The sequence below is a fragment of the Rhea americana genome, unplaced genomic scaffold (genome assembly GCF_003343005.1).
Source record: "Rhea americana isolate MKP2758 unplaced genomic scaffold, rheAme1 scaffold_2, whole genome shotgun sequence".
Lineage (NCBI taxonomy): Eukaryota > Metazoa > Chordata > Aves > Rheiformes > Rheidae > Rhea > Rhea americana.
The window spans coordinates 14,775,287-14,800,038 of NW_028186149.1; the positions used below are offsets into that span (position 1 = coordinate 14,775,287).

The following is a 24,752-nucleotide window of genomic DNA, read 5'->3' on the forward strand; positions in this document are numbered from 1 at the left end:
TGGACACAGATTAATGCAAAATTTCTACAACTACAGTGTATTGAATGGTAACTTCATATAGTCACCAAGAACTCTATTTCTGTGTCTTGTGCATGTTAGCCAGTTGGGAGGTTGTGGTCAGCATGTCATACACACCATCGCCCTATCTTCAGGAAGATGAATTTGCTAATTTATTTGTAACGTTTCTTTTAGCTTTTGCAGAAGTAGAATCAAACAGCAGTTAGCCAAAGAGCAAAGAGTATAGTCATTAATGGATCTACACAAAGACATTTAGGTGCAGATTCTGAGAACTGGTTTATTTAACTGGTACTGGCCGAAGTACATTAATCCTAACATTCAGSAATTGAGGATAAACATTTGTCTCTTGCTATTGCCAGATTGAGATTTTGCTCTTTCATGAAACAATGCACACAATTCTTTGCTTAGCAACTCTGCTAATCAAAGACTTCTTAATTATTATGTATTAGAACTGACTTACCCATAAATACTACAGGCATACATTTCAGGCTTAATCTTACACTATCTCAAAATCAGCCCAGTGGGTTAGGCTCAAAATAAAGGACTGTGCATGAAGTATTACTTTCCTTTTCAAGGTTTTATTTAAATACTAGACATAAACAGCAGATATATTAGAGTGAAGAATGAGTCATCTGTAAGCAAGGAATTCCAGGCTTTTGAAAAAGCCTGTAATGAAGCAAGGGTGCTATCAGCATAGAACTTACGTACAGAGTTTCTTCCTACTATTTCTATCCTGGAAYGAGCTGCCTTTGTTCCTGTAGTGCTTAAATAGTTTGGAAATGAATTGAGCCACAACAAGCTACTGTCAAAATTTGCTCTCCCTAATTAGCATTTTCTTTCACACAAACAGAAGTGCTAATAAAGACTTGTCTAGTCTTAATTGGTTAGAAAACACCAGTATTACTCAGAATCATCATTGTTTGGTCCTCCTCTTCATTCCATCACGGTCACATTAAGTTACACGCATTAAACATAYGTTTGTGTCTTCATGAAACTCATATTGCTCAGCCAGGCATATAACAAGTGCTTGTACAGAGAAAGTTATACAACAGCTTTACAAAAGCAATCCTACATTATCTTTTGGAGGAAATTGTTCCTTCTCTTTTAAGTTTAGGCTGAGCAGAAGAAAAAGTCAGTACAGTTCTTTATACAGTTCCTTATTTATGTTTTTGCAAAATATCCTAGCTTCCAGGAATTCTGCAAACAGCTTACTTTCTCATAAAGAAGCAAGATAGTTATAGTCCTTTAATGGAAAACAGTAAGTTATTGATTTTAAATTTGTTTTTAAGTGAGCTTAGTGATTGGTAAAGGTGCTGGACAGATAGCCCTAGAGACTATCCTTTATCTACGGCACAGACAGCATTCCAAGATCCTCCATTGTATTTTAATTCTCAAGGGATGGGTCCCAGAAAGCTTGAATCTACAAAGATGTCTATGAAAAAACCTATATTTAAAGGATGCGATTATTTAACAAAAGCAAGAAGGCAGCAAACATTAGTAGGATTGCATTGCTCTGTAATGTTATGATTTTAAGCAACTTGTCAGAACTGTGTATTAGAAGGCATATGGAAGCAGTCTAAAATACAAAGATGACTGGGCATTTTGCACACAGTGCASTGTTAGGTAAAGACATTTCTTCACAATGCAGGATGAACTGAAATGAGCCAATGAGCATTGTAGTTACATAAGCCATTTTGGTTTCATGACTTTCTGATCTTTTTAACTAACAGAAAGTTACTACAACTACTAGAGCAAGGAAGTTTGAAGACAGAAATTTCATAGGTTGAAGAGTCTGGCAGTTTTTAATAACTTAAAATCTGTTAACCGACATTAAGCAAGCATCCTTTTTCTTTTTAAGCAATCTCAATACCCATCACATAATTCATCCTCACAACAGCAAGCACTAAAAAATCTCCAGAGTCTCATGCTGGCACAAATATAGTCTAGTTTAATTCAATTAGCCTTGAAAACATGTAGCAAATGGAAACTCAGACAAGCTTATTTTCACACATATAGCTCCAAAAGCAGTACCTGTAACGCAACAATATATGATCATAATCATGAAATTAAGGGGGAAAAAGCTGGAAAATAGAAATTGATCTCATTTTAATGAGAAATTATGTAACAAATTGTTTCTTATGTCCTAGAATATAATGGTAAGATTCATATATAAGAATTAGTTTAATCTAATTCATTTAAAATAATTTATATTGGCAAAATCAGGTACTGAATCTATAACAGCTACTAGATAAGCAAAATCTACTATGCCTAAAAGATCTGACAAAAGGTGCAAGTGATCAAAGACAGAATTTTATCACTTACCTCATGATGCAGTTCTGCTATCTGATCTTTTAGTTCTCTGATATACTGGTTAGAATCAGATTTATTAAGCTGTCCTTGAATTTTTCCTTCTTCTCTCTGTTTTTGTAGAAGACGACTTGAAGTTATTCACAGCTATTCAGTATTAGAATCTTCAAATTAACTGTCTGCATATTTTGTCATGAAAAGAAGCTACCCACACATTTACCATTTATCTGTCCATCCAACATTCTTCATCTGGCTGAGGTTATCAGCAAGTATCTAGAGGCTTCARTAAGTTAGACCAAGGTGACCCTCCTCCAAACTATGTTGAGAGCTAAAGGCAGGACTCCATGGAAGAGCATGAAAAATTAAAGCTTCACATGTGGAAGAACATTTACAACCAACATAAAAGAGGTTCCATGTGCAATTCAGTAGATCATTTCTAGAGCATACTAAAACATAACTTAGTGTACRCATTTTGACCAATGTAAGATTTTCATTTAGTAACAAGGAATTTTTGTCTGCCTCCAAATGACAAGTGATACAGGTTCTTTCCTCACATTTTAAAATGTGCACTGGGGAACACCATACATGACAAGCTTTTATATTTTAAAACTTAATTTAGAAAAAGTATTATTTATTGCATAGAAGCTGCACAGAACACAAGTGAAGTCCCCTACTACCAGCAATATGACAGCTATGGAGTTAAATTGGCAAGTAAAAAAGCTGGCAGTAGAGGAAACATTGAGATTTTCCAAATTTCTCTTTGTTGGCCAGATGCTGCTCCAAAGCACGGATGATCCTTTGTTGAAGATGTTCAGACCTGAAAGCCTGCAACACTAACTTTTCAGCTTGCCTCTGCAGAGAGTCCTGAAATGACCGAACCAAATTCATGGCAAATTCATTTATCTCAGCTAAATAACTAGACCGTCTGGAGARCTTTTCTGAAAACAGACCATGTCTTCAGTTTGCTAGGCACTAATGAACAGTGGCGTTTCTTTCACTGAGTTATTTCTAAAACAACCATCAACTTTAGAGGATTCAAGCACTTTTAACTTTTATACAATTCTTTAACCCTAATTGTAAATCACATACAACCAAACATAAAACAGAAACCAGCCRGGGGGAAGAGAAGATTGAGGGGCGAATCTTATCAATGTGTGTAAGTAYCTGAAGAGAAGGTGTCAAGGGGACRGGGACAAACTCTTTTCAGTTGCCCTGTGTGACAGGACAAGAGGCAATGGGCAGAAGTTGAAGCACAGAAAGTTCYRCCTGACCGTGARGGGGAATTTCTTCCCTGTGAGAGTGACGGAGCACTGGACCAGGYTGCCCAGAGAGGTTGTGGARTCTCCTTCTCTGGAGATATTCAAGGCCTGCCTGGACGCAACACTAACGTGCTCTAGGTGACCCTGCTGAGCAGGGAGGTTGGACTGGATGATCTCCAGAGGTCCCTTCCAACCTCACCAATTCCATGATATAATGAGACCRTCTGGCTTTTCTACCTGTTACTCATTTTGATGAATTTCTACTCATATTTGAAGGAAGCAAGCAATAAATTTCAACAACAGCAAGTCCAAAGGATAAGTCAGTCATTTGCAAGCAGAATTTAAATACCAGTGCCTTGTAGAACAAAGGAGAGCATCAACAGTTCTTCAAAACAYAGAGCAGCAAGTATTAATAAAGGGTTTCTATAAAACATTTCTCTTAATTATCAACCCTATGACCCAACATACGCCAGGAACTAAGGGAGAGGGACAATATACCTCCTTCCAAACCCTTTTGCTGCATGAAGAGAACAACCTTGAGAGTCCTGTCAGTATTGGCAATTTAGAAGCAATTTCTGTAATTACAGAGCTCCCTCTTCCCTCCCTTTCCTGCAGCAGTGTAGCAGGCAATACAATTTTACTAGGAAAAAAAAAAATGAATTTCCTGTATTCAGTATTCACAGAATCTGCAACATGAAGGCCCAAGTTCCTTTACTGTATAATTCCATGTTGCTACAGGTTGCTTTGGAAACTTGATTCAGCATGAAGTTTCTCCTGTCATAAATAGGTTAAAAAAAGAAACAAGAAACTCATGTCTGTACAGGATACTGGGGAAATCAGAACAGAAGCATGACCTGCAAATTACAAATAATGCAGCTCTATACAGGAAAAGCTTCATTATTGTCACTAGCTATAATTCCTGAMAATGGAATGGCCTGTTCCGTCGTGGCAGCAGGAATATTTGGGAGAAATGCTCATTTTAGTTGTTTCCCTTTGAAAGACTTTGACTTTGCCATTTAAGCCTCTTATTCTAGGGATTCCAGATTACTATACAACCATAAAGTGAGCAAGAGAAAAGCAAGGTTTCTGCCGTAAGTAGTACATAGGTGCTAGAGCCCTCTTAACACAGATGTAGTAAATATCTAATCTTACACTGGAACTGGGCACACAAGAAGCATAAAACYGGCATTCCAAAGTTAAGTCAGTACCAATCAATACCAGAAGCAATAAAGTTTACTAGCTTAAGTTCAGCACTGCAGTAATAGCTGAAAGCTGTATGTCTGCAGTGCTGTACAAGTACTCCATATTGGTGATTATACACTGTACCATTATAGCTGGATGTTTTTCTTGCTTTTCATTCCTGATAACACCATAAAGTTACATACTACATTTCTGTCRTGTTTGCTTATAATAATGTAATTTGTAATGTAATTTGCTGATGAAAGAACAAACTAGCTCCAATCAGGTGAAACTGAATGTGGGGCATAAATCTGTTCTACATGGTTCTTAGTGAAGGGCAGAAAAGCTTCAGTTTTCCTTTCAGAACTTATGGATTTTGCGTAGCTGACAATTGAAAAAAAAATAAAATAAAACACCATTTAACACAAAACGGGGAACCCAGTATTATCTTTTTCTAGGAAGACACTTGTCAAAGAACAGTCAGATTGTAACCTCCCCTTGCAACCTTTGAAGCTCATGGTTTTAACTGCCTGCAACAAAAGTGAGATAATTCTAGCTCTTAACTATACAAAGCCCATGTTCCATAAGCTACAACAAAAATCTTTCCATGGCGGATAAAGTGGAAGGATGCCAGAAGAGAGAAATTTTAAGRCAAGATACAAGAGCCTTCTTCATAACTGCTGTTCAGAGATGAACAGCACTAAACTGTTACTAAGCAGTTTACTAAAGTAACAGTTACTATTTATTCTATAAAACATATGTAAACAGCTGAAAATTTACATCTTTCAAATGAACCAAAACAAACATTATATAAAAATTAGTTTAATCTAAGAAAATAATCTGTAAATTACTGAATATYCTTGAAAGTCATGAGGAAAGGTTTCTACGTAAGTGGAAAAAAAACATCTTACTTGAGGAATTGTTTCACTTTCCAATCACATTACRTATTTGTATTAAGCTCAAATTAATTTCTAACAGCTTCCAGCTTGTGATAAATTAGCATTTGGCATTCAAAGGCAAATTTAAATGAGASACAAATTTGGTAGGAACATTATTTTACACTAGTTTCTCATTAAGGCAGCTTTACAGGCATCAAAACAAAAAAGAGCTGTTGGCAGGAAAATACTTYAATGTGTGCAGTTCCTTTTACCATTGCAGCAACCAATATAAACATCTTTTTCTATTATATTTTGGTATGTCAGATAGAAGACTTTCTCCCAAATTACTTTAGTTCTAGATTTGCTTCTCCATCTACACTAGGTTATACAGCACATTATTTCTTGATTATTGTAAAAATCTTTCTTAGTCTTAAAAACTTTAAGATGATGTTAAGATCACTTGATAAAAATACTGTTATCAGTGTGTGCACCTCCCRAGACAGTAAATACCTTCCCCTATTACAAAACAAACTTCAAATTCTAACCCCATGCAGGTTAGAAAGTACACACCATGCTTCTGGATGACATTAGTTGTGGTGCGGCACTAATCTGCCTGCCAAAAACAGTCAGTACGCTCGCTCTAAACATTTACTGGCCTACAGATGGAAACTGCAGAGTTACGTTCACATTTCAGTTAGTAGTTTAAGAAAGCCTCAGTAGCTTTAGCTTGGCTTTTTCCATGTCAACTATAATATAATAATTATGTAGATACAAATTTTTACTCTTAAAACTAACCCACTCACYAGGCACCCTGACATTAATATCAGGGTTCCCATTTGTTCTTGGTTCAGAAACTGAACTAAACTTGACCTGAAACAGAGGGACAGCAAATTAGCTAGGTTAAAAGTTACAGGGAAGTGGGACAAACTGAAGAGAAGGTATAACAAGTTTTGAATGGAACTGAAAAAGAGGTAAGGACTTTAGACAGCAACACAAATTCTCGCAGGTTTTCTCTTCAGACTGCTGTTTGCACAGTGTGGCTTTTGCATTTACTTAATTTGTTAAGGTACTGCAGGGTAAGATAACCTTCTTTCAGGAAGAACTACTTGTCCTCTACCATCCTCCTGTTTCTCCAGAGAAGGGTGTTTTCCCTTTCTCCTATTCTACTGCTACCAGCCTTCAATCCACTTTCAAGAATCATAACCCTCTGAATACCAGATTAATTCATTCTCTCCCTGAAGGGCCAACAGGATATATTAAAAAGGTTTCTAAACTCAGGAAAAAAAGAACAAAACAAAAAACCCACCCACCAAAAAAAAAGAAAAAAAAAGGCAAAAAAACAAAACAAGAAACAAACCCAATTCTACATGGACTAAGTCTTGTCTGGTCCCAGCCATCTCAGCCTAGGAAACAGCTATGGCAGATGGAAGTTCAACTATGGAGGTAAAGGATACCTGGGACTGGGGAAACAAAGGACTGTTGACCCAAAGGACAAGAGTCTTCACTCTCCATGGTCCAACCTCAGCATGTTGGAAGGTTGGAGCCCATATTCAGGATATTCCTTATATCTTTTTTGTCAAATCTGTTACTATTACAGCTAGCTTCTAGCTTCAAGGGTTGAGCCACACTGATGTGCTGGGAAAAAAAAATGCTTTTAGCATGGATCCATTTGGCAAATCTTCTACAGCTCAAACTAATCAACTCTCTTAAATAGTAAGGCTGAATGATAATAGCTGAAAAGCTAACTACAATATTAAGTGCCTAGCATTTTTTATACTGCACATTCTTTGTTCTTGAGTAGTTCTGTACTTCTGAAGAAGACAATATTCAAACCAAATGAACTGCTTCAAAGTGAACTTTAAGATTCCACCTACAATTTAAGAAGTCAAGGTATGAATATCATGCCTTTCAAAAGGAAACAGCACAAGCAATTAGTAATCTCTCTCTTCATAGGGGTTTAAAAATCTAAGATTATACACATAGGATGTGGGTTTTGCTTTTTTTTTTTTTTTTTTTTTGAGGGGGAGCACTATTACAGAAAATCTGAGGTATTTGAGAATGTCACGACAAAATGCCTGGTCTCTAGGCAATAACAGCTACTTTAATGAACAATTAAAAACTAGACTACATATCAAGAAGCAAAAAATTTGAGTTATCAAAACAACAAAAGCGTGAAAGCTACGCAATTACGGAATCCAGGAAGCTTAAGAAAATAAGAATCATATTTTCTAAGAACAACAGAAATGACATTAAATAAATTTTATATATAATCTAGGGTACCGCTTCTGCATACTGGTACTAACGCAATGCCTACCCTCTCCTTTCCAGGATAGTTTCTAGAAATGTAATATCTTGTTGGTGCTACATAGTATCATCTGAGACCCATCATCTTTATTTCATTACATTTAGAAATAAATAGTAAATCCTCCTCTCTTACCATCTCTTCCAACACCAGGCCAGCTCTACCAGGTAGCAATTTCTAACGAGGTTAGAAATTYATGCATTAGGAATTTGCCAAACTCCACAAGCATTCTGCTGGCCAGGTATCACCTCTCTCAAGGAAAAGGTACACCAAACAGTTTAAGCAGCCAATACCCAATCTAGCCTCCTGCCCAAGAGACTGCCTTCAGAGAGGGAGTAGCATAGGCAGGGAAGGTGCAGGGAACAGCACTACAGACCAACAGAAGCAGCTGCTAAGACTGACCTCACTCAGGCCCCTTCAGTTTTGGGGATCTCACCTCTCTCACACAGCTCTGAAATATCACAGATAGGGTACTTGTCTGCATACCAAGATCTACACTGAAAGCTCCTGCGGGGGGAAAAAATCATGTTTTAATACACAGAACTCTGCTCCCCCAAATTTTGCTTCTTAGAATGAGGAACAAGTTTGAAGTATCAGTTGAGATTCATGGCTGTAGTGTCAGACTTGGATCCTCCTTTGTCAGGCTAAGGGAAAAGTAGCTTTTTTTTGTACCTTCACAAAAGGAAGCAGCTGGTCTTGTGAAACACATTAGTTGATGTCTATCAAGAACTACTGAGGATGTGGAGACCTTCTAAACTCAGCATAGGACCAGGATGCACAGCTGGCAACAGAAGAGTGCAGGGACAGACTGTTCCAGAGAACATGGTTCTTAAATTACTGAAACTATTACTAAACATTACTGTATAGGAACCACAAAAACCATCTATATAGTAGTAGTAATGATAAAAATAAGTTGAAACAGAAAACCCTGGAAAACACTTGGAACATACTGCAAACCTTAAGCCTGCTTTCATGCTGCTAGACCAAGAAAACTCTATGTATAAGTTGGACAAGATCAAAGTCATCTGAGTAACAGTTGCAGGTGTTTCACTCTCAGAGGAGTACAAGCCCAAAGTTTTCTAAACAGTCTTGAAGTTCAGAGTAAGAAAATAAATACATGTCAACAAGCAAATAGCCCATTTTTAAATAACAAGAAAACTTCTAAGGTTGTTTTTATTTTATATCTACAGATTTAAAATGCACAAAACAAAACCAGTGGTTTTATATGTAGCTAAAATCCAGAAACACCAGACAGTTCCTGCTCTGGAGATCACCATGTATCAGCTTTACTGAAAACACTTGAAGAGAAGAGTATCTGCCCCATACCCTTATATTGGTCTTTTCTGACTTAGAAATCTAACAATCTGTCTCAGTCCCCTTTTCAGGGGAAACTTTTAAACTCTTACTCTGGCAAAAGACACTGCTTTAAAAATGTAAATGAAGTTTATTGAGAAGGGTAAATGTGGTAACTAGTGTCCTCTCAGTGACTTTACAGTGACTCATTCTAGACTTTCAAAAAACACATCACTAACATCACACACCACTATTGATAAGAGTAAAAAAAGTTTCCTGTAATTTGAAATGATGGAAACAATTTCTTTACTCAACAGTCAGTACTTGGAAAAGTTATTAAACAGAGGTCATAGAAAGGCTTCATTCTAGAGAAATAGCGCTAAAAGTTTAAACTGTGTGGGAGAAAACTAGCACAATCATGGATTTCCTTTACAGTTGCTCTCAAAGGAGCTCTGACATGGTTAACGATAGGGTAAATGTGACAAAATTCTCTGAATCTGCCAGGAAGCACACCAGAAGGAAGTGATGTTACCCCCTGTCCAGAGCAACCTAACAAACATAGGAATGAATTCTGACAGCTAATTTTCCCTTTAAGATTACTCAGGTCTAAAAAAATAGTTTCCTATTTCACAAACAGGCTGCAAGGCTCCCCATCCCAAAGCAGCAGCGGGGAGCTTGCAAGGGCAGCTGCAAGTCGCGAGCCGGCGCGAGCCGAGGGCCGGCGCGGAGCAGAGCCTGCAGCTGCCCCGCTCAGCTCCCTCGGCCTGCCCGCRCCTCCGTGCGCGTTAGGAGCTAGAGTAATCAACGGGCAGGGGGAACCGCGACTTATTTAGCCTTGCCTGGATTTCTCAAAAGCCTCTCTCTCTCTGTTAGTTTGTCCTTTTTTCTACTTTTGTGAGGGAGGGGCTTTCTTCCCCCCACCCTTAAATTACTGCTGAGTGACCAAGAGGCCTGCCCACCTGGGATCAGAAGGAGCACTTCCTGTAAGGCCAAAGAGTAGAGAAGTTTAGTAGATTTTCTTCCGGCAGCTTTAGGAAGGCACACAGAGGCTACGAGCAATAGGATTTTAAAGGCTGATATTAAGAAATTAAAGGYATATGCTTGCTGCTGCTTGCAGCTATCCACTTAGTTCAGGTGAAAATATGGAAGACCAATTCCTCAACTCCCTGAGGAAACAAACTCTGGGTTTTGCTGACTGATTATAGACATAAAGACATATTCCTTGCTCCTGGCTCCCACCTCTTTGCACGTTATAAAGGGATGGGACAGAAGGGGTCACAGAGCGCAGCCTGGCCAGAGCAAGTCAGGTGCCTGCTGAGCCTCATCTTCCCTCTTCGACAAAGCGAGACACTCCATTTGGAGAACAGCTTCTCCCTAGCGCAAAGGCACAGCCCTGCCATTCAGAATTCAAGCAGAGTATGTTTTTCGTTTACTTGAATGCCCTGCTAAAAGCCCAGAAGCCTGCTAAATACTTCATTAACAAGTCACATTTCCTTCCCAAGGGTTTTATAATCTAAACTGGTAAGTGGGGTGGCTTGGGGGGAGTGCTGGTGGGAAGAGAAGGCAGAAGAGAAAAAAGCTGACAAAGTACACCTGTGTTTATACACAACTTGAGGGTTTTTCTTTGTTATTTCAGAGGCTTAGGTATACAGAACACAAGTTGAATTGTATTTCAGTTTTGTTATTTGCACTAAAGAACAGTTCTTACAGTTCTTTTGCTTTGGAGTATCATCAAGGAATGGGTTATTCTTTGCACTTCAGTATGCTTACGCAGAAGTTTAAAAAAATCAGAAGGAACTGAATGCCCAAACAAGAAAAAAAAGGCATTTAGAATATAGAAGATGTAATCCTCTAAACAAGATGTCTGTTTATTATGATATTTGGAAGTTATTTTTCTATTAAATGATGACAGAATTCTATTCTGTTTCTAAATATTCCATTTCTCCTCTCTCTCATTATTACTAAACAAAACTAAGAGTGACCCAGAAACTGTGATTTAAATCTAGCATCTGTGTATGTAAAGTCACATCAGTTCTTATGTGGGAGTACTGATACTCTGTAACAAATTTAACACTAGCGTCTTGCACCTACACCTACGATAACATTTAAAAGAAAACAGCACAATTTAGGTTAAACATTGCTATGGACCATGAAATGCAGACCTGGCACTGAATCCCTAGAGCTTCTTAGAAAAGCACCATCCCCCTCAAAAAAGGAAGGTTATGCGGTAAGTTAACTTCCTCCCTTCATCTTTATCAACTCTGAAACAATAGTGACAAGCAGACCTATTCGTGATGCTCCATGTTTAGTGTAATAACTTTGAGACGGACACCCACACTCCATGACTGGCTGCTTGAACTTTATGGTGGTAAAGGTGGTATTTCAAGTCATTAAAGCACTATTAAAAGACCCTCTGCTCTCCATATCAAGTCACAGCTATTACTGTGACAAGCTGAATGCAAGAGAATGGAAGGAGGCAGCAGAGTTATCCAGCATCTCATCCCTATGCCTAGGTGCCCTGTTTCCTTAAAAGGCAGTTTTAGTTTAGGCTGTAAGGTCAGCTTCACGTTCTTACAGTTCACTACCTCTGGGAGTTAGGTTTTCCATCTCCATTATAACTTTTTTGTGCAGGTGTTTGAGGCCTTTGAGCATGAGTACCCAAAAAGGAAGTTTTGATCACAAGTTTCATATTTGCTGGCAAAACACACTGGTCAAAAATACCTATTTACTTGTAAAAGCTTACAAAAGCTGTCACAGCCCAATAAAAACATTTCAATTTACTTTTGACACTCTGGACTTAAATGACATTAGAAGAACATTTACTTCAGCAAAACCACTTTAAAGCAAGTTTGTATACATTAAAACTTCARCCATGTATTTCACAGCCATACAAGCTGTATTTCAGACTAGTATTTCAGACTAGTATAAACTTTTTAGATCAATAGTTCAAAGCCTACCACTAGAGCAAGCTTACTAAATTAGAAACATGAACCACTCAGCTACAGAATGACTTCGTACTCCAGACTAACCAAAGAAAGCAAAGCAGTTCTCAATTATGCAGGATACAAAGAATCTTGCTGAAAGAGAYTGCAGATCACAAAGTCATTAACACGTGATCATTTAGGAAAAACAAGAAGATTCAAACTTGAAGTGCACTTTAATAGGAGACAAATACAAGATCACCCAGAAAATGAGAAAAATGAAAAAACATATTGAAAGATTGCATCATCCAAAGTAGTGATTGTGAGATGATGTGGAAGGAGAGATGATGTGGATAAACAACTGAACATGCAACAGTGCAATATCATGACAAACAGGGACTGTGTAATCTTTAGATGTATAAACCAGATTTGTGAAATAAATTACCTTCCTGCACTTATCTTTACTTGCTTCATGACCAAATATTATCAAATTCTGCATACAATGCTGGCACCCATAGCTTAAGCAGAAATGCCAAAAAATCAGAAGGAAATAAAAAAGAGCTACAAAGTGATTGAGCACTGATGATTTGATCAGTCAAGACCAAAGAAAACACTAAGTCAGGCATATTTGCATTAAAAAACATCAGCACAAAAAAACATCAGCACAAAATTCTAACAGGGTACAGAAACAGATCATGGTTGGATTCATCACCTTGACTTCATAAAATGAAGGCTAGAGGGCTTTCTGGAAGACCCATGTTAGTCAAACAAAGGAAGCAGGACAGCATTTAAAGGCTATTCTAAAGAAGAAATAAGTCAGAACAGGCTACTGGCTACTTCTGACCTACAAAATCACATGGTTTAAAACCAACATTTTACTAAAAATAAAGYTTAAAGTTAACACAAGWAAGACATTGACCTGAATTCAGCTATTTTCATGTTATCTTGCTAGAAAATAAGTGATTCATATGCAATGCTTACTTTACTTATCTAAGTATTTCTAATGTACTGATTACAGCATTATCTAAACATTATGCGATTAAAATGACTGCTTTATCTTTCAATAAATTCAGTGCCTGCTGCACTACAGGAAAACTATTCAAAGTGAAGAATTTTTTATGCAAGCTCTATTAAATTTATTTGTATACAGTCATTTATACGATTCAAGTTGATATTATAGAGACAATATGAGAATGTTACTGCACATCCTCCTTATGCTCAAAGCAAAATTGTTACCAAGGTTGAAATAGGAATAAAAATAAAAGTCTAARAAGACGCTGATTCCATGTAGGAAGAGACTAAAAATACTTAAGTAATTGAGAAATCAGAGGGGAAAAAAAGGTTTGGACACTAATACAGTAAAATCACCTTGAGCACAAGATTTCAGAAGAAAAACGGACACTAATAATGCCATTAAAAGTAAAAACACTAGAGAGTAAGTAGCTTATAACAGAGGAATAAAAAACAAAAGAATTCTTCACAGATGAACAAAGCAAAATTTAAATAAAACAATAGTGACTGAATAAAGGAAGGGTAGAGTACAGTAAAGCACCAGAATTTCTCAAAGCCCCCCAAAATAGAGAAAAGAAGTCATTCATGATTMTCAGAGCAAGGGAGCAGTGAGCTCACAGTAGAATGGAAGCTCCAAAAGGAACTGAAAATATAAGAAACAGCACAGGGGCCAAAGGATGCATCTTCAGATACTACAATGACATGGCTGCACTAAATAGCATTTCTGTTTTCAGGATTTAGATACAAGTAGTAAGAGTTTACAACAAATCCTCCAATACCGGTTGAGCAGGAAAGCAAACACAGGCAAGGATGGTTGCTAGAACCAAAATGTGGCTTTTTGGATAGAGGACGTTTTCAATATGATACATTAACTGGCAAGATTTCACAAGAAAACACAAACATGAAAGTCAATTTAAGAGAATGTTACCTGTTGTGTGGCACTTGTACCAAAGCAACAATTACCTGCTCAGAAATATGCTCATGAGGAAGATTTAAGGCCTTTGTTTATAAAAGGGGCACATTCAGCAAGACAGCATTATCCCACTTTGCAAAGCAGTGCTTTGTTCAGAGTAGGTTGAAAAGAAAAGGAAGCAGAGGAAGGAAAAAACCCACAAAGCATAAAAGTCATCAATATCAAGGTGTACATTTAATGCTATCACTTGTTACCTGGATTTCTAATTCTGCAATATGCTGCTGGAGCTCAGCCACAGCTGCAATGCGGTCTGCCTCACGGAGCCTTGCTGCCATTACTTCTTCTTTGCTCTGAAAGAAGTGATAGATTAAAACCAACCAGTATTGTCCCTTTCAGCTGAGTACAGACTGGACACTGCTTTCACCCAAAACTGGGTAGGCAAACAACATACCTTAAAAAACACTGCTGAAGAATCATACCTGTTGATATGTCATACTCTAAGAAAAACCCCAAATTTAATTTTAATCGTTCGGTTCATATAATTATCTAATAACAATTCTAAGCTATATTCATCTAATAAACATTGATGTAATTTTGAAAACACACGATGTAACCAGGCCCATGCAACAGTCATCTTGCATTCCAGAAATATTATACTATAAACACTTTAGAGTGTYAACATGATAAAAAGACCTGTTCATTCTTCAGCTTTAGAGTTTGTTTATAAAAAACAGCAATAAAGGCTTCACAAGATGACTTACTTCATTACCATTCTCTTCCAACCTCCCCCCCCCCCCAAAAAAAAAAACAAGAACTTCATTGACATCCAGGTACCTCAGTGACAGCCTACAACAAAGGCATGCAAGATATTTTGCAATAAAATTCTAATGCCCATAACCTGCAACCGGAGTTCCAGTGAAAGTTCAGTGACATGCATTTAGGTTTGGACAAAACACAGAAGGACATGTCTTTGTTTCTGTTCTGCGAGGCAATTCCTCAAGGCTCCAGAATGACTGACATTACATTGTCACCAGCTCGGCACTGCCGCTGAGAGAAGCATCACAGATGCTGAGTCAGCATTACTTTACTTTCAGCTGAAGTGCACGTTCCTCTGGAAGAGGCAGCCTAGGCTCAGACACACTTGCTCACAGAGCACACCAACTGTGCAACTCTAAACAGCACTGGTAGTGTCAGTGTTGCACTGGATGGTGCTGATGCTTCCACTGAAACAGAGCATGCACGTCCTCAATAATTACCGTGGAAGCTGATATAGAAGGAAAGGCAAGGCTAGGGAAAAAGTATAAATCTTTTGTTCTGCATTTTTAATACTTCTCTATATAACTATTGCTTGAAAAATTAGTGCTGTGTTTCAAAAACCAGTTTGAAATGAAGTGCTTGCTATAGAAGCAATGCAGAAGCCATTTTACAACATAACTCTCCATGCAAAAATATCCCAGTGAGAATAGGCTTATATATTAATTCAGGCTCTGGGTTAAAGATATATTATTCTGTTTGCAGTCACAGATAACAACTTCAAAGTAATATTGACTACACTCTCTCAATCTCTTAAAGATTGATTAGGATCTTAAGTATCAAAAAGGCAAATAAAGTTTCAGATTAAATGAAAAACACTCATACGTCATTAAGGCATATACCAAGAGCAGGCATATTTTTTAAAAAATGAAATCAATAAGCATCATCTCAGCATTAAATAATGACACTTAAGTCATTAAGAAACTTGAGAAGTGGTTATGGTAAACAAAATAATGGAACCGAATTCTTATAGTTAAGATTCAGTTGGCTGTTTCTTAAAAGCTTGTGATGGAGTTTGATAAGCAGTAAAAGTTGTCTTCCCTGCACTTTAGAYTCAGGTACCCCTAGAAAACAGCAAAAAAAATTGCCAAATAAAAACTATACAATATGGCTGAGTAATGAACACAAGGTCAGAGTTTACAGTGCAACTCAATTGGTCAGATTTATGCATTTGGAGAAAAGAAATTTAAGAAAATCTGTAAAAAGTAGGATATTGTAACAGAACTATGCATATCAATATGGATGTAATTTCATCTCTAGGCTTTAGTAACAGTGATAAACCACTCAAGCTACACCCTTGGTTTATACTGCCATCAGAACCCTTTGATAGAATTACAGACAATGTACTCTTTAGTGTAGGAATCTCAAGTAAAATGCATGTATATAGGGGAAAAATAGAAGAACACTCACATAACTGTGCTCTGAACAAATGAGCACAGAAACATAAGCAGCACCCATAAAAATGTTTGATTAAATTAGCAGAAAAGACTAACGTAGGATCATGAACAACTTGAAAGTCAATGCTGTTATACTGTTATTTGAAGTTGACAATTTATAGCTAGTTTTGTAAGTGATAGTTTGATAATTTATCTCACATTATGGTACTGTTTTAACACAATAATGATATTATTCAGAAGYTACTGACTGTTCAGCTCTTTAGTCGACTTTATAAAATACTATTCATACATGTTGTGAAAAATAGATATAAGTAAATATGTTCTGTTTCAAAGTTTTCCATGTCTAACAAAAATGGCTTAGCTGTAGTGATCTGCAGTGATTTGTCTATTTTAAAATAACAAACGTGTCTACAAATTTCAGGAAATTTTTCATCAAGTTTAAAATAAGCAAGCATGTAGGACTACTACTTTATTATAATATCATATTACATTTGCACAATTTATAAAGAGAAATTGTATTAGAGACTAGTTACAGATTTAGTTACAACATCAACTAATAAACCTGAGATTCAAACATCATACTAGGCTCTCGTTCGCACATTTATAGAGGCTACTTTGCCCAGCTTTTTGGATTTGATCCCTTAAAGACTAGTTACTGTTAGGCAATGAATACTCTAATACTCTCTTCCATATGCCTATCCATTCAAATGCTAATTTTATTTCCTTTTTTGAACCTAGAGGAATTCTGCAGTAACAGTCAGGGTTGAAGCAATGAATCTTTTCCATCCTTAAAGTCAGCTGAAGTACACGCTAATGAGAATCTGTTGAATAAGAGGGTGCCTCTTGTACATACTATGCACACAGACACTTTTCTAAGTAGAACCACACTTCAAAGTAAAAGTTTATCTTTGTGGGACCACAAAGAAACAGTTCTGTCAAAACCTCAAATGTTTTTTATGAGATGGTAAAATCAAGATGACATTGTCAAATCAGTAAAAGCAAGTTTTGTTTTTGTGATTTTTACTTCCCACTAAAGACTCAGTTCTATTCAACAGTAGTGTACAACACAAAACATATCTATGTTAGTACACAAATAGTCTATTTGTGATGCTGTTTACCTTGCATTCAATCTCTGCTTGCCTTCGTTTTGCTTCACTCAACTGAGCAAGAAGTCCTTTGTTCTGTGCAGAAAGATACTGTACTTTCCCCTGTAGGCTGGTAACCTCTTGTTCTGCCCTCCGTAAGTGGTTACTGTTGATCTGATTCTGATGTTTACAAGAAAAAAAAAATGTTAAAAGAAGATCTTAGATATAGATTTGCCACCTAAGATCTGACAAGAAAGGTGCCTATACATACATATTTGGATCTCCAAGAGCATTTCTTTTAAACAGGATTAACAGATCATTTGTTAAAAGGTTTTCAATGAAAAAATCATTCAGAATTTTCAGTTTCTAAATGTAACCAGGAGAATTTGCATCACATTTGTTTTACAACCATCACATTCAGAGTGTGCTTAAATAACAGAATGCCCTGTGAGAACATTAGCTCTCGGGCTACTGTACATCTGCCTCCTCTAACCTTTTACTTCAGTAAAGTCAAAGCCTTTGTGAACTTGCATCCCAATTACAGCAACAAGCTGAAACATCCAAGAAGCACCAGCTAGCCAGAAATGCTATATGCACATCTGTCCCATGAACTCCTCACAGAAATATGCAACCATAGTTAAGATCAGTGAGTTAGTACAAGATGCATGGGTTTTGTATGAAACTACGGATAAACCAGTATGTAACCATGTTTTGTTCAAAGGATAGTTAAACAGTACAAGCATATGGAAGGACTCAGTGCATAACACACTGAAATGAACTAGCTAAAGGTCCTGTGATTTGAGTTCACCTAATTCACAGAGCAGGATAACTGTGCCCCCTACTGACTGAAACAAAGACGCTGGTTAACTGAGGGGGAAAGACTTACACTAGCRAAAAAGTATTAACACTTCGATGAAAATTAAAAAAAATTAAGACAAGATGAAACTTTTTATTTAGTTAGCATAGATGACATTGGTGCCTTTGTCAGAAATAATCAACTGTGTGCCTTGTAGGTAACCTATCTCTCTTCAAGGGAGTACATATGGATGCACTGCTGGTTTCTGGGATTGAAGAAATTTGTTGAGTGAAGCACAGTTTTTCATTTGAGTTCTTTGCACCTTTTGGATGCACAGGTCTCCCTTCAAGTATCAGTTATATTTAGCATATATTTCAAGGAAAGATTTCTCAAAAGCCTGTTACAAATCCTTCTTAATCAGCCGCACGCTGTGCTTATTGACAGATTCAGCTGAGACTTCTGTAATGTCATATAAAATTGCCCACTTTAACACACCACCATTTTGGATTTGTTTATTTAACAAATTATTCTCTAGTTACAGAAAAAAGATCCTGAAAGACAAGTTATTTTTGCCTTTTCTGTAAAAGTCTTGGCAATACTAAATTCATGTTTTCCAACAGATGAAAGGTAAAGCTTCTGCTAAAAACTGACACCACAAAACTGTCTCGCAGCAAAACCCCAGGTTAGTAACCAGACTCATGTCCTTCAGTAGATATTCTAGAATAGGTAATTTCACCAGAAGAACACACACAGCCATTTAGAGAATTAGAATTACTATATCAGAATCAGTTAGGCAAAAGCTTGGAAAATTTAATACGCCTTAAGCCTACTTTTGTGGCAGTACCAGTTACAGGTCAATTCAGATTCACACATAAGGATTAACTGATTAGTATAAATGAGAAATTCAGGAAGTTCAGGAAGCTTAGTCCTGCAAGTAGCTGAAGACAAAGTAAATTGGACTGCATGCACTAGATTCCCTCCAACAGCATAAAATACACATTTAGAAACTGTAGTCATGGACAGAGACGGTAAAGACCATCTGGTATCTATCATTTGATATCCAATTTGCCAGTATTCAGCTCAGTTCACACATGTTAGTGTTCAACATCCTACCTGTGTTTCCATCTCCATCATTCTTTGTTTGATCTCTCTTAGTTCTGCCTGAGTTTCTGCTTCTCTCAATCGAACTGTCATGAGTTCATCCTGTAGTTCATTCACTGCATTTTTTCTGGGAGGATCTTTCCATCTTCCAGTTGTGCGAGCTAGATGACGCTAAAACAACATGTCATCACTTGATAAACCTAATCTTTCCTAGTGTTCAGTCACTGAAGATAACACTTTGCTTCAAAGATCTCTTTGGCATCTCACAGTTGTACAGGTTACATGGCTATAGAGTTACTGTTCACCATAACAACTGGAAATCYATGCAAATTTACCATGTTAAGAACTGAGAAACAAGAAGTTGAAGACAGGAGAGTCCAACTGCAGAAAGCTGGTCAATTGCAAGTACACCCTGATGAACAACTTTGTCTATCTTTAGCCAAAGTCACTGAAGTCAGAGCCTACTTTCATTTCCTAGTCAGGTACTTCCTTTCTACCAAAATGGTTAGTTGGTAACACAAATCTTTCTGCCACCTGTAACAACTTGGGACCAATTTCTAACATACCTTTGAAGTGAAGTTTCTTGTGACAACTTAAAGACTTTCTCTCCTGATAGAAACTGCTATTTGGGGATCAAGCCTATTTGACATCTACATCTTAAAAATTTTTGTATTATTGTACTTTGCTTTATTATCATTCATTGAATTCATTTTAAAAAAAATATTACTACCCATACCTGCCAGTGTTCCTCCAAATCTTTGACTTGCTGCCTTAGTTCTTTGAGACCCATCAGAGCTTCTGCTTCCCTTAATTTTACTGCAATCAGTTCTTCTTGTAATCTAGCAACATTTTCTTCATCAGGTAGAGAGCTGTTCCTCTGAAACAGGTAAGATCTTCTTAAACATGTTTTTGAGTAAAATTGTGTTTAGTGAAAACTGCTCCAAAAACATATACACGGAATGATAACTCTTGTTACTAACTGAAATTTTACTGACACACCCCTCTAAAACCAAATCCCTCAAAATATTAAATTCTTGTATAGAATAAGTGTGAATATGTATCTTTCAACTGTCAACTACAAAAATAAAACAAAAAAATCCTTAAGACTAGATATTCTGACTTCCAGATTTCCTTTGATAATTCTAGCATAGCTAGTCTGCAGAATTGCATCATTTACACTGTTTTTGGTATCGTGTCATCAAAAATATGGGAAGTGGTATCATACCAAAAATATGGAGAGAAATCTGAAAGACTTTAGAGTAGTTAATAAAAGTAAAGCAAAAAATGAATTAAACTCTTATAGTTCTGTTATTTAGACTTACCAAGAAAGAGTAAGTGGAAATTTAGATTTTGGAAAGCAAGTAATCTGCCTTTGCAATAGCAGAAAGATATGTCAAAAAAAAAAAAAAAAAAAAGGAAGTGTCCATTGAGATTTGTAACAACAGCCAAGAGAAGGCCCTATGGATGTAAGTGCATGGATGTATATACAAAAACACATGAGAAAAAGTAGCAAGACGAAAAAGCTAAACAGAAAGTAGGAAAATAAGAAACGTGTTAACGGCAGGAGTTACCTGGAGAAAGTAAAATAATGGAAGTATAATGAAAGCATTGCAAAGAAACGGATGGGGAGAAAAAGGACATAATAGCCTATCTAAACTACAATTTCCCTACACTGAGCTCTATGAATTGTTTAAATGGTCAAATACTCAAAGTTGAACTGTGTTTCATCACTTTACTGCATTTTTTCAGTAGTAATGATCAAGTATTTGGGGGGTATATAATATTGTGACAGATTTTTTTAAAAGCAGAGAATGAAGTACACGATCATCTCTGATTCTCATAATGCTAATTATTTATTAGCATCTCTGAAATGTTTCCAATTATGAGCTGCAAGTTTTGGCAAGAGTAAGATGTGATAGGTTTGTTCTTGACAAATCAGTGTCAGCACATTCATGCAACTCCTGGGTTAAAGTTTTCTCAGGTTACATGGCACACCAGTATAACAGCAGCAGAGAGCTGTATTTACAGGAGTTTGGAGGTTACTTCAAGTCATTTCCCGTGTGCCTGGATTCAGTTATGCTTGACTGAATACTACTTCCCATCTAGGTTTGCCCATTAAGTTCCCTTCCCCCCACCTTCTACAGATATTCTTCATATTTAAATTTTTGGTAAACGCTACCTACACATTAAAGAAGGTTAAATAAAAAAAAGCATTCTCTCATTGAATTTTGCGCAACACTTCAGATGTAGAATTCTTACTGATGTTCAGCACAGTAAGAGCTATCACCCTACTGGCCTGTTAGATTCCTATCAGGTCTTTCAGATAATTTTATTAACTCACTAGAGTCAAGTTTTTTACTTATTTAAAATAACTAGTAATTTCTGGTCAGTCCTTGAGTATAGCTCTTTAAAGTTTGCAGGAAGAAGCAGTTTCCCAAGCCAATATAATATGATTGGAAGAATATGACTTGTGTTAGGTCATTTAGTATTTTTCTTTTATTTTACAGTCAAACTTTTCTTCAAAGGAAGGTAAATGTTTGACAGCTGGTTTCAGTACAGCCAGAGCTCTGGCATTAGTAAGGTGTCAGACATGGCTCTGGCTGGCATCCAAGTTAGAGATTTTGATACTGAACAGTTGAGGTATTTTTTTTCCCTGCCCATAATGTGAAGAATTTGGAGAGAAACAGAACTACAAGACCTGGGAATGGGAACACTGAAATTGCCCCCTGTTCCTAAAGCCTGCAAGTGACCTGTTCTTCACACACATCTCCCAGAGCAAACATTGCTTGGTTTGACTGCATTAGTTTCAGCTTTGAAAAGCATTTTGCAGTTAGGAAAACATGACAGAAGATTCTAGAGCAGAGTTAARCAGAGAATTACAGAGACCTGAATTCTATCTTCAGTGCTATTTTACACTAAGGATCCTGGGTCTGATTTACCTTTTCCATCTCTAGAACTTTATCTTGCATCTCCTTCAGGGCACAGTGGGACTCAGCTTCACTCAGCCTGGCTTGGACCAACTCTTTTTCCAGCTGTAGCACAAAGTCTTCACTGTATCGTGAACTGCAGTTATGCTACAAAGTTTGCAGAAATATATTTAGTATGAAGCACCAACTATTTGAAAAGGGGTTTATGTGCCAGATTTGGAGAGAAAATTAAATTCAAATGCTTAAGATTAGGATTATTAACTTAAAATCAACAAAAGAGTTTACCTTATACAGGTCTACTCACATGCCCATCCAGACTGCTAAAACCAGGAATCCTAAGGCACAGAATCCTAATGCATAATTCCAAATGTGCAGGACCAAACTGAGACCCCTACTATTAATGATGAGAAATACCTTACATTTCCTCATTTTTATGGACTGAAAAGTTTAAAGTATCTGTAGTTATTCTATGATACGCAGAAACATAGAGGTTTGGGAAAGACTAGTTATTTGCATAATGCAAGTATTTCCCTTGATCCTAATCATAGTTAAACTTTGATTCGGCATAAACATCCCACAATCTTGGCTTTATGGTAGATCTCATATGCTCTAATTTATTGTCACTTTGTTTTTTCCCCTTCTTCCCTGACCATAGTGCACAAACTGAAGACAAACAGGACAAAAGATAYACAACATGTAACTACACTTTCTTTAAAAGCACTTGCATTCCAGTTGAACTTTTCTTCATGACACAGTATAATTTCAACATGTTAACTCAGCTGAAGTTGTTACTTTAAGTTATATTTCTTTAAAAATGCAGGATACAGCTCACTGTGAAACTATAAAGGAGGGAATACACACAAAGCCTTAAAAGGCAAACACACYTTTTGCATAAAGCCTTTAGTTTCTTTAGTGAGGCTATACATTTAAATGTCCCTCCTACTTAACTCAATAGCTGAACACACAGGGAAGGCTGTTAATGTACAAAAATAATTGTAATATCGGTCACTGATGGTCCTGCTCACTATCAACTTTCCCTCATACCAAACTATTTCTATTATCTTCAAATCCCACTATGACTTTGCCTCAGCAAGTGGTRGAGGTAGCCCCAATCTGAACATAAAGAGAGAAGAGTGGACTACGCTGATGCATTGGTTCAAATGCTTCGCATGATATGGAGCATAATCAGCACATGAAACAACATGCAGAGGCAGGGAACAGGAAACAGCTKTGATCTTCCCTGGCTGTTTATACATGTTTATCTATGGTGCATACAGCAAATCAGATGGACTCTTGTTCCAGATTCCAGTTCAGATAGGGTATGAAAGAAGAACACATAGCATGCTTTTGTTGGGTACAAAATCCTCCCATACTTTCTAGGAAACTGAGGAAACTGCAATCTGAAGAGTTACTTAAATATATCCTAGTTTTACAACAATGTGCAAGTGTACTACAGCCAGTTTGGGACTACAAAAACCTAACTGATGTTTGTGAAGTAATGAGTATTTGGGAGGGTAAGAAGGTAAGATACTTAGCCAGTTATAGGCACAAGTCATGCAATTTTTAATTGTCATTAAATGTAACCTGCCTAAGGAATATATTATGAGTATTTATGTATTCAATCACAAACTTAAAACAGTCTTGACAGCCTGCCAAAGCAGCAYAACCAAAATTAAAACAAACTTAAATGCAAACTTGCAGAGTTCAAAGCTAGGAGTTTTGCTTCTTCAAAAAGCCTGAACAGGTCAAGGATGGTTCTTATGTTATATGAAGTTACCAAAATTAGTAAATTTAGCCAAAAAGTTCAAAAATTCACTTTTTGGACTGACATGTTTAGTAAAAATCTGTTTTTACATGTTTGCCTTAAGCTCTAGGATTTATGGCAAAGAAAAAAGCAACTGGTAATTGGAAATATGGATTCCAATTAAGTGCTTTAACCATGGAAGTACTACTTTGATTTAGCATGTGTTGAACAGATGCCTCTATATTATACAGTACTAAAAATGTAGTTCTACAGCCACCTGCTTCTGAAAGAAACAAATCCTTGCTTGGGTTCACACAACTGGATGTGTTATTCTTCCCAACACCCCCTAGATGTTAAAGTCTGAGACTGAGATTCCACCGCTCCTGATATTTCCCTAACTCTAGATTGCTACATGTAATTATACAGATCAAAGAGCCTTTCTAGTACCTATACTGAAGGGCAACTAATGGATCATTCAGCAGCTGCCCAGCTAACTTTATTTATGCTTTTAATAACCAGCTGTAGCACTTTCCTAAATAAAGTATTTATATTTTCTGGTTTTTGGTAGCAACTTATAACAATTAAAAAAAAAAACACATCATAAAATAAAGTGAAGTCTTCCACAACATTGCAATGCTCCATTACAAGCACATACTTCCTAGATTAGTTATTATGCACCTTTGTATCAGTCACTCTGGCATCCATTCCTGAAAAAAAGCTGTACATTATAGTATTGCCATGAAGATAACTAAGTACATGGTCACAAGTCATATCACTCAAAGATCAAGATTTGTGCTCTAGAGCTGTA

At 36.9% G+C, this 24,752-nt stretch overlaps 1 protein-coding gene across 5 annotated transcripts in view; it reads right to left on the reverse strand.

The window, feature by feature from the left end:
• EVI5 (ecotropic viral integration site 5) overlaps positions 1-24,752 on the reverse strand; it is an 85,593-nt gene that overhangs the window by 24,623 nt on the left and 36,218 nt on the right. For 3 of the 5 annotated variants that reach the window (XM_085303567.1, XM_085303566.1, XM_085303564.1), the window contains 6 exons: positions 22,213-22,347; positions 20,010-20,150; positions 19,286-19,444; positions 17,410-17,556; positions 14,336-14,431; positions 2,341-2,436 (listed from right to left, as the gene is read on the reverse strand). In XM_085303567.1, the coding sequence (XP_085159693.1) occupies positions 2,341-2,436; positions 14,336-14,431; positions 17,410-17,556; positions 19,286-19,444; positions 20,010-20,150; positions 22,213-22,347 (774 nt within the window). Of the gene's footprint in view, positions 1-1,944; positions 2,050-2,340; positions 2,437-14,335; positions 14,432-17,409; positions 17,557-19,285; positions 19,445-20,009; positions 20,151-22,212; positions 22,348-24,752 lie in introns of those variants that run through there. The other 2 variants (XM_085303569.1, XM_085303565.1) reach the window with 2 other exon arrangements.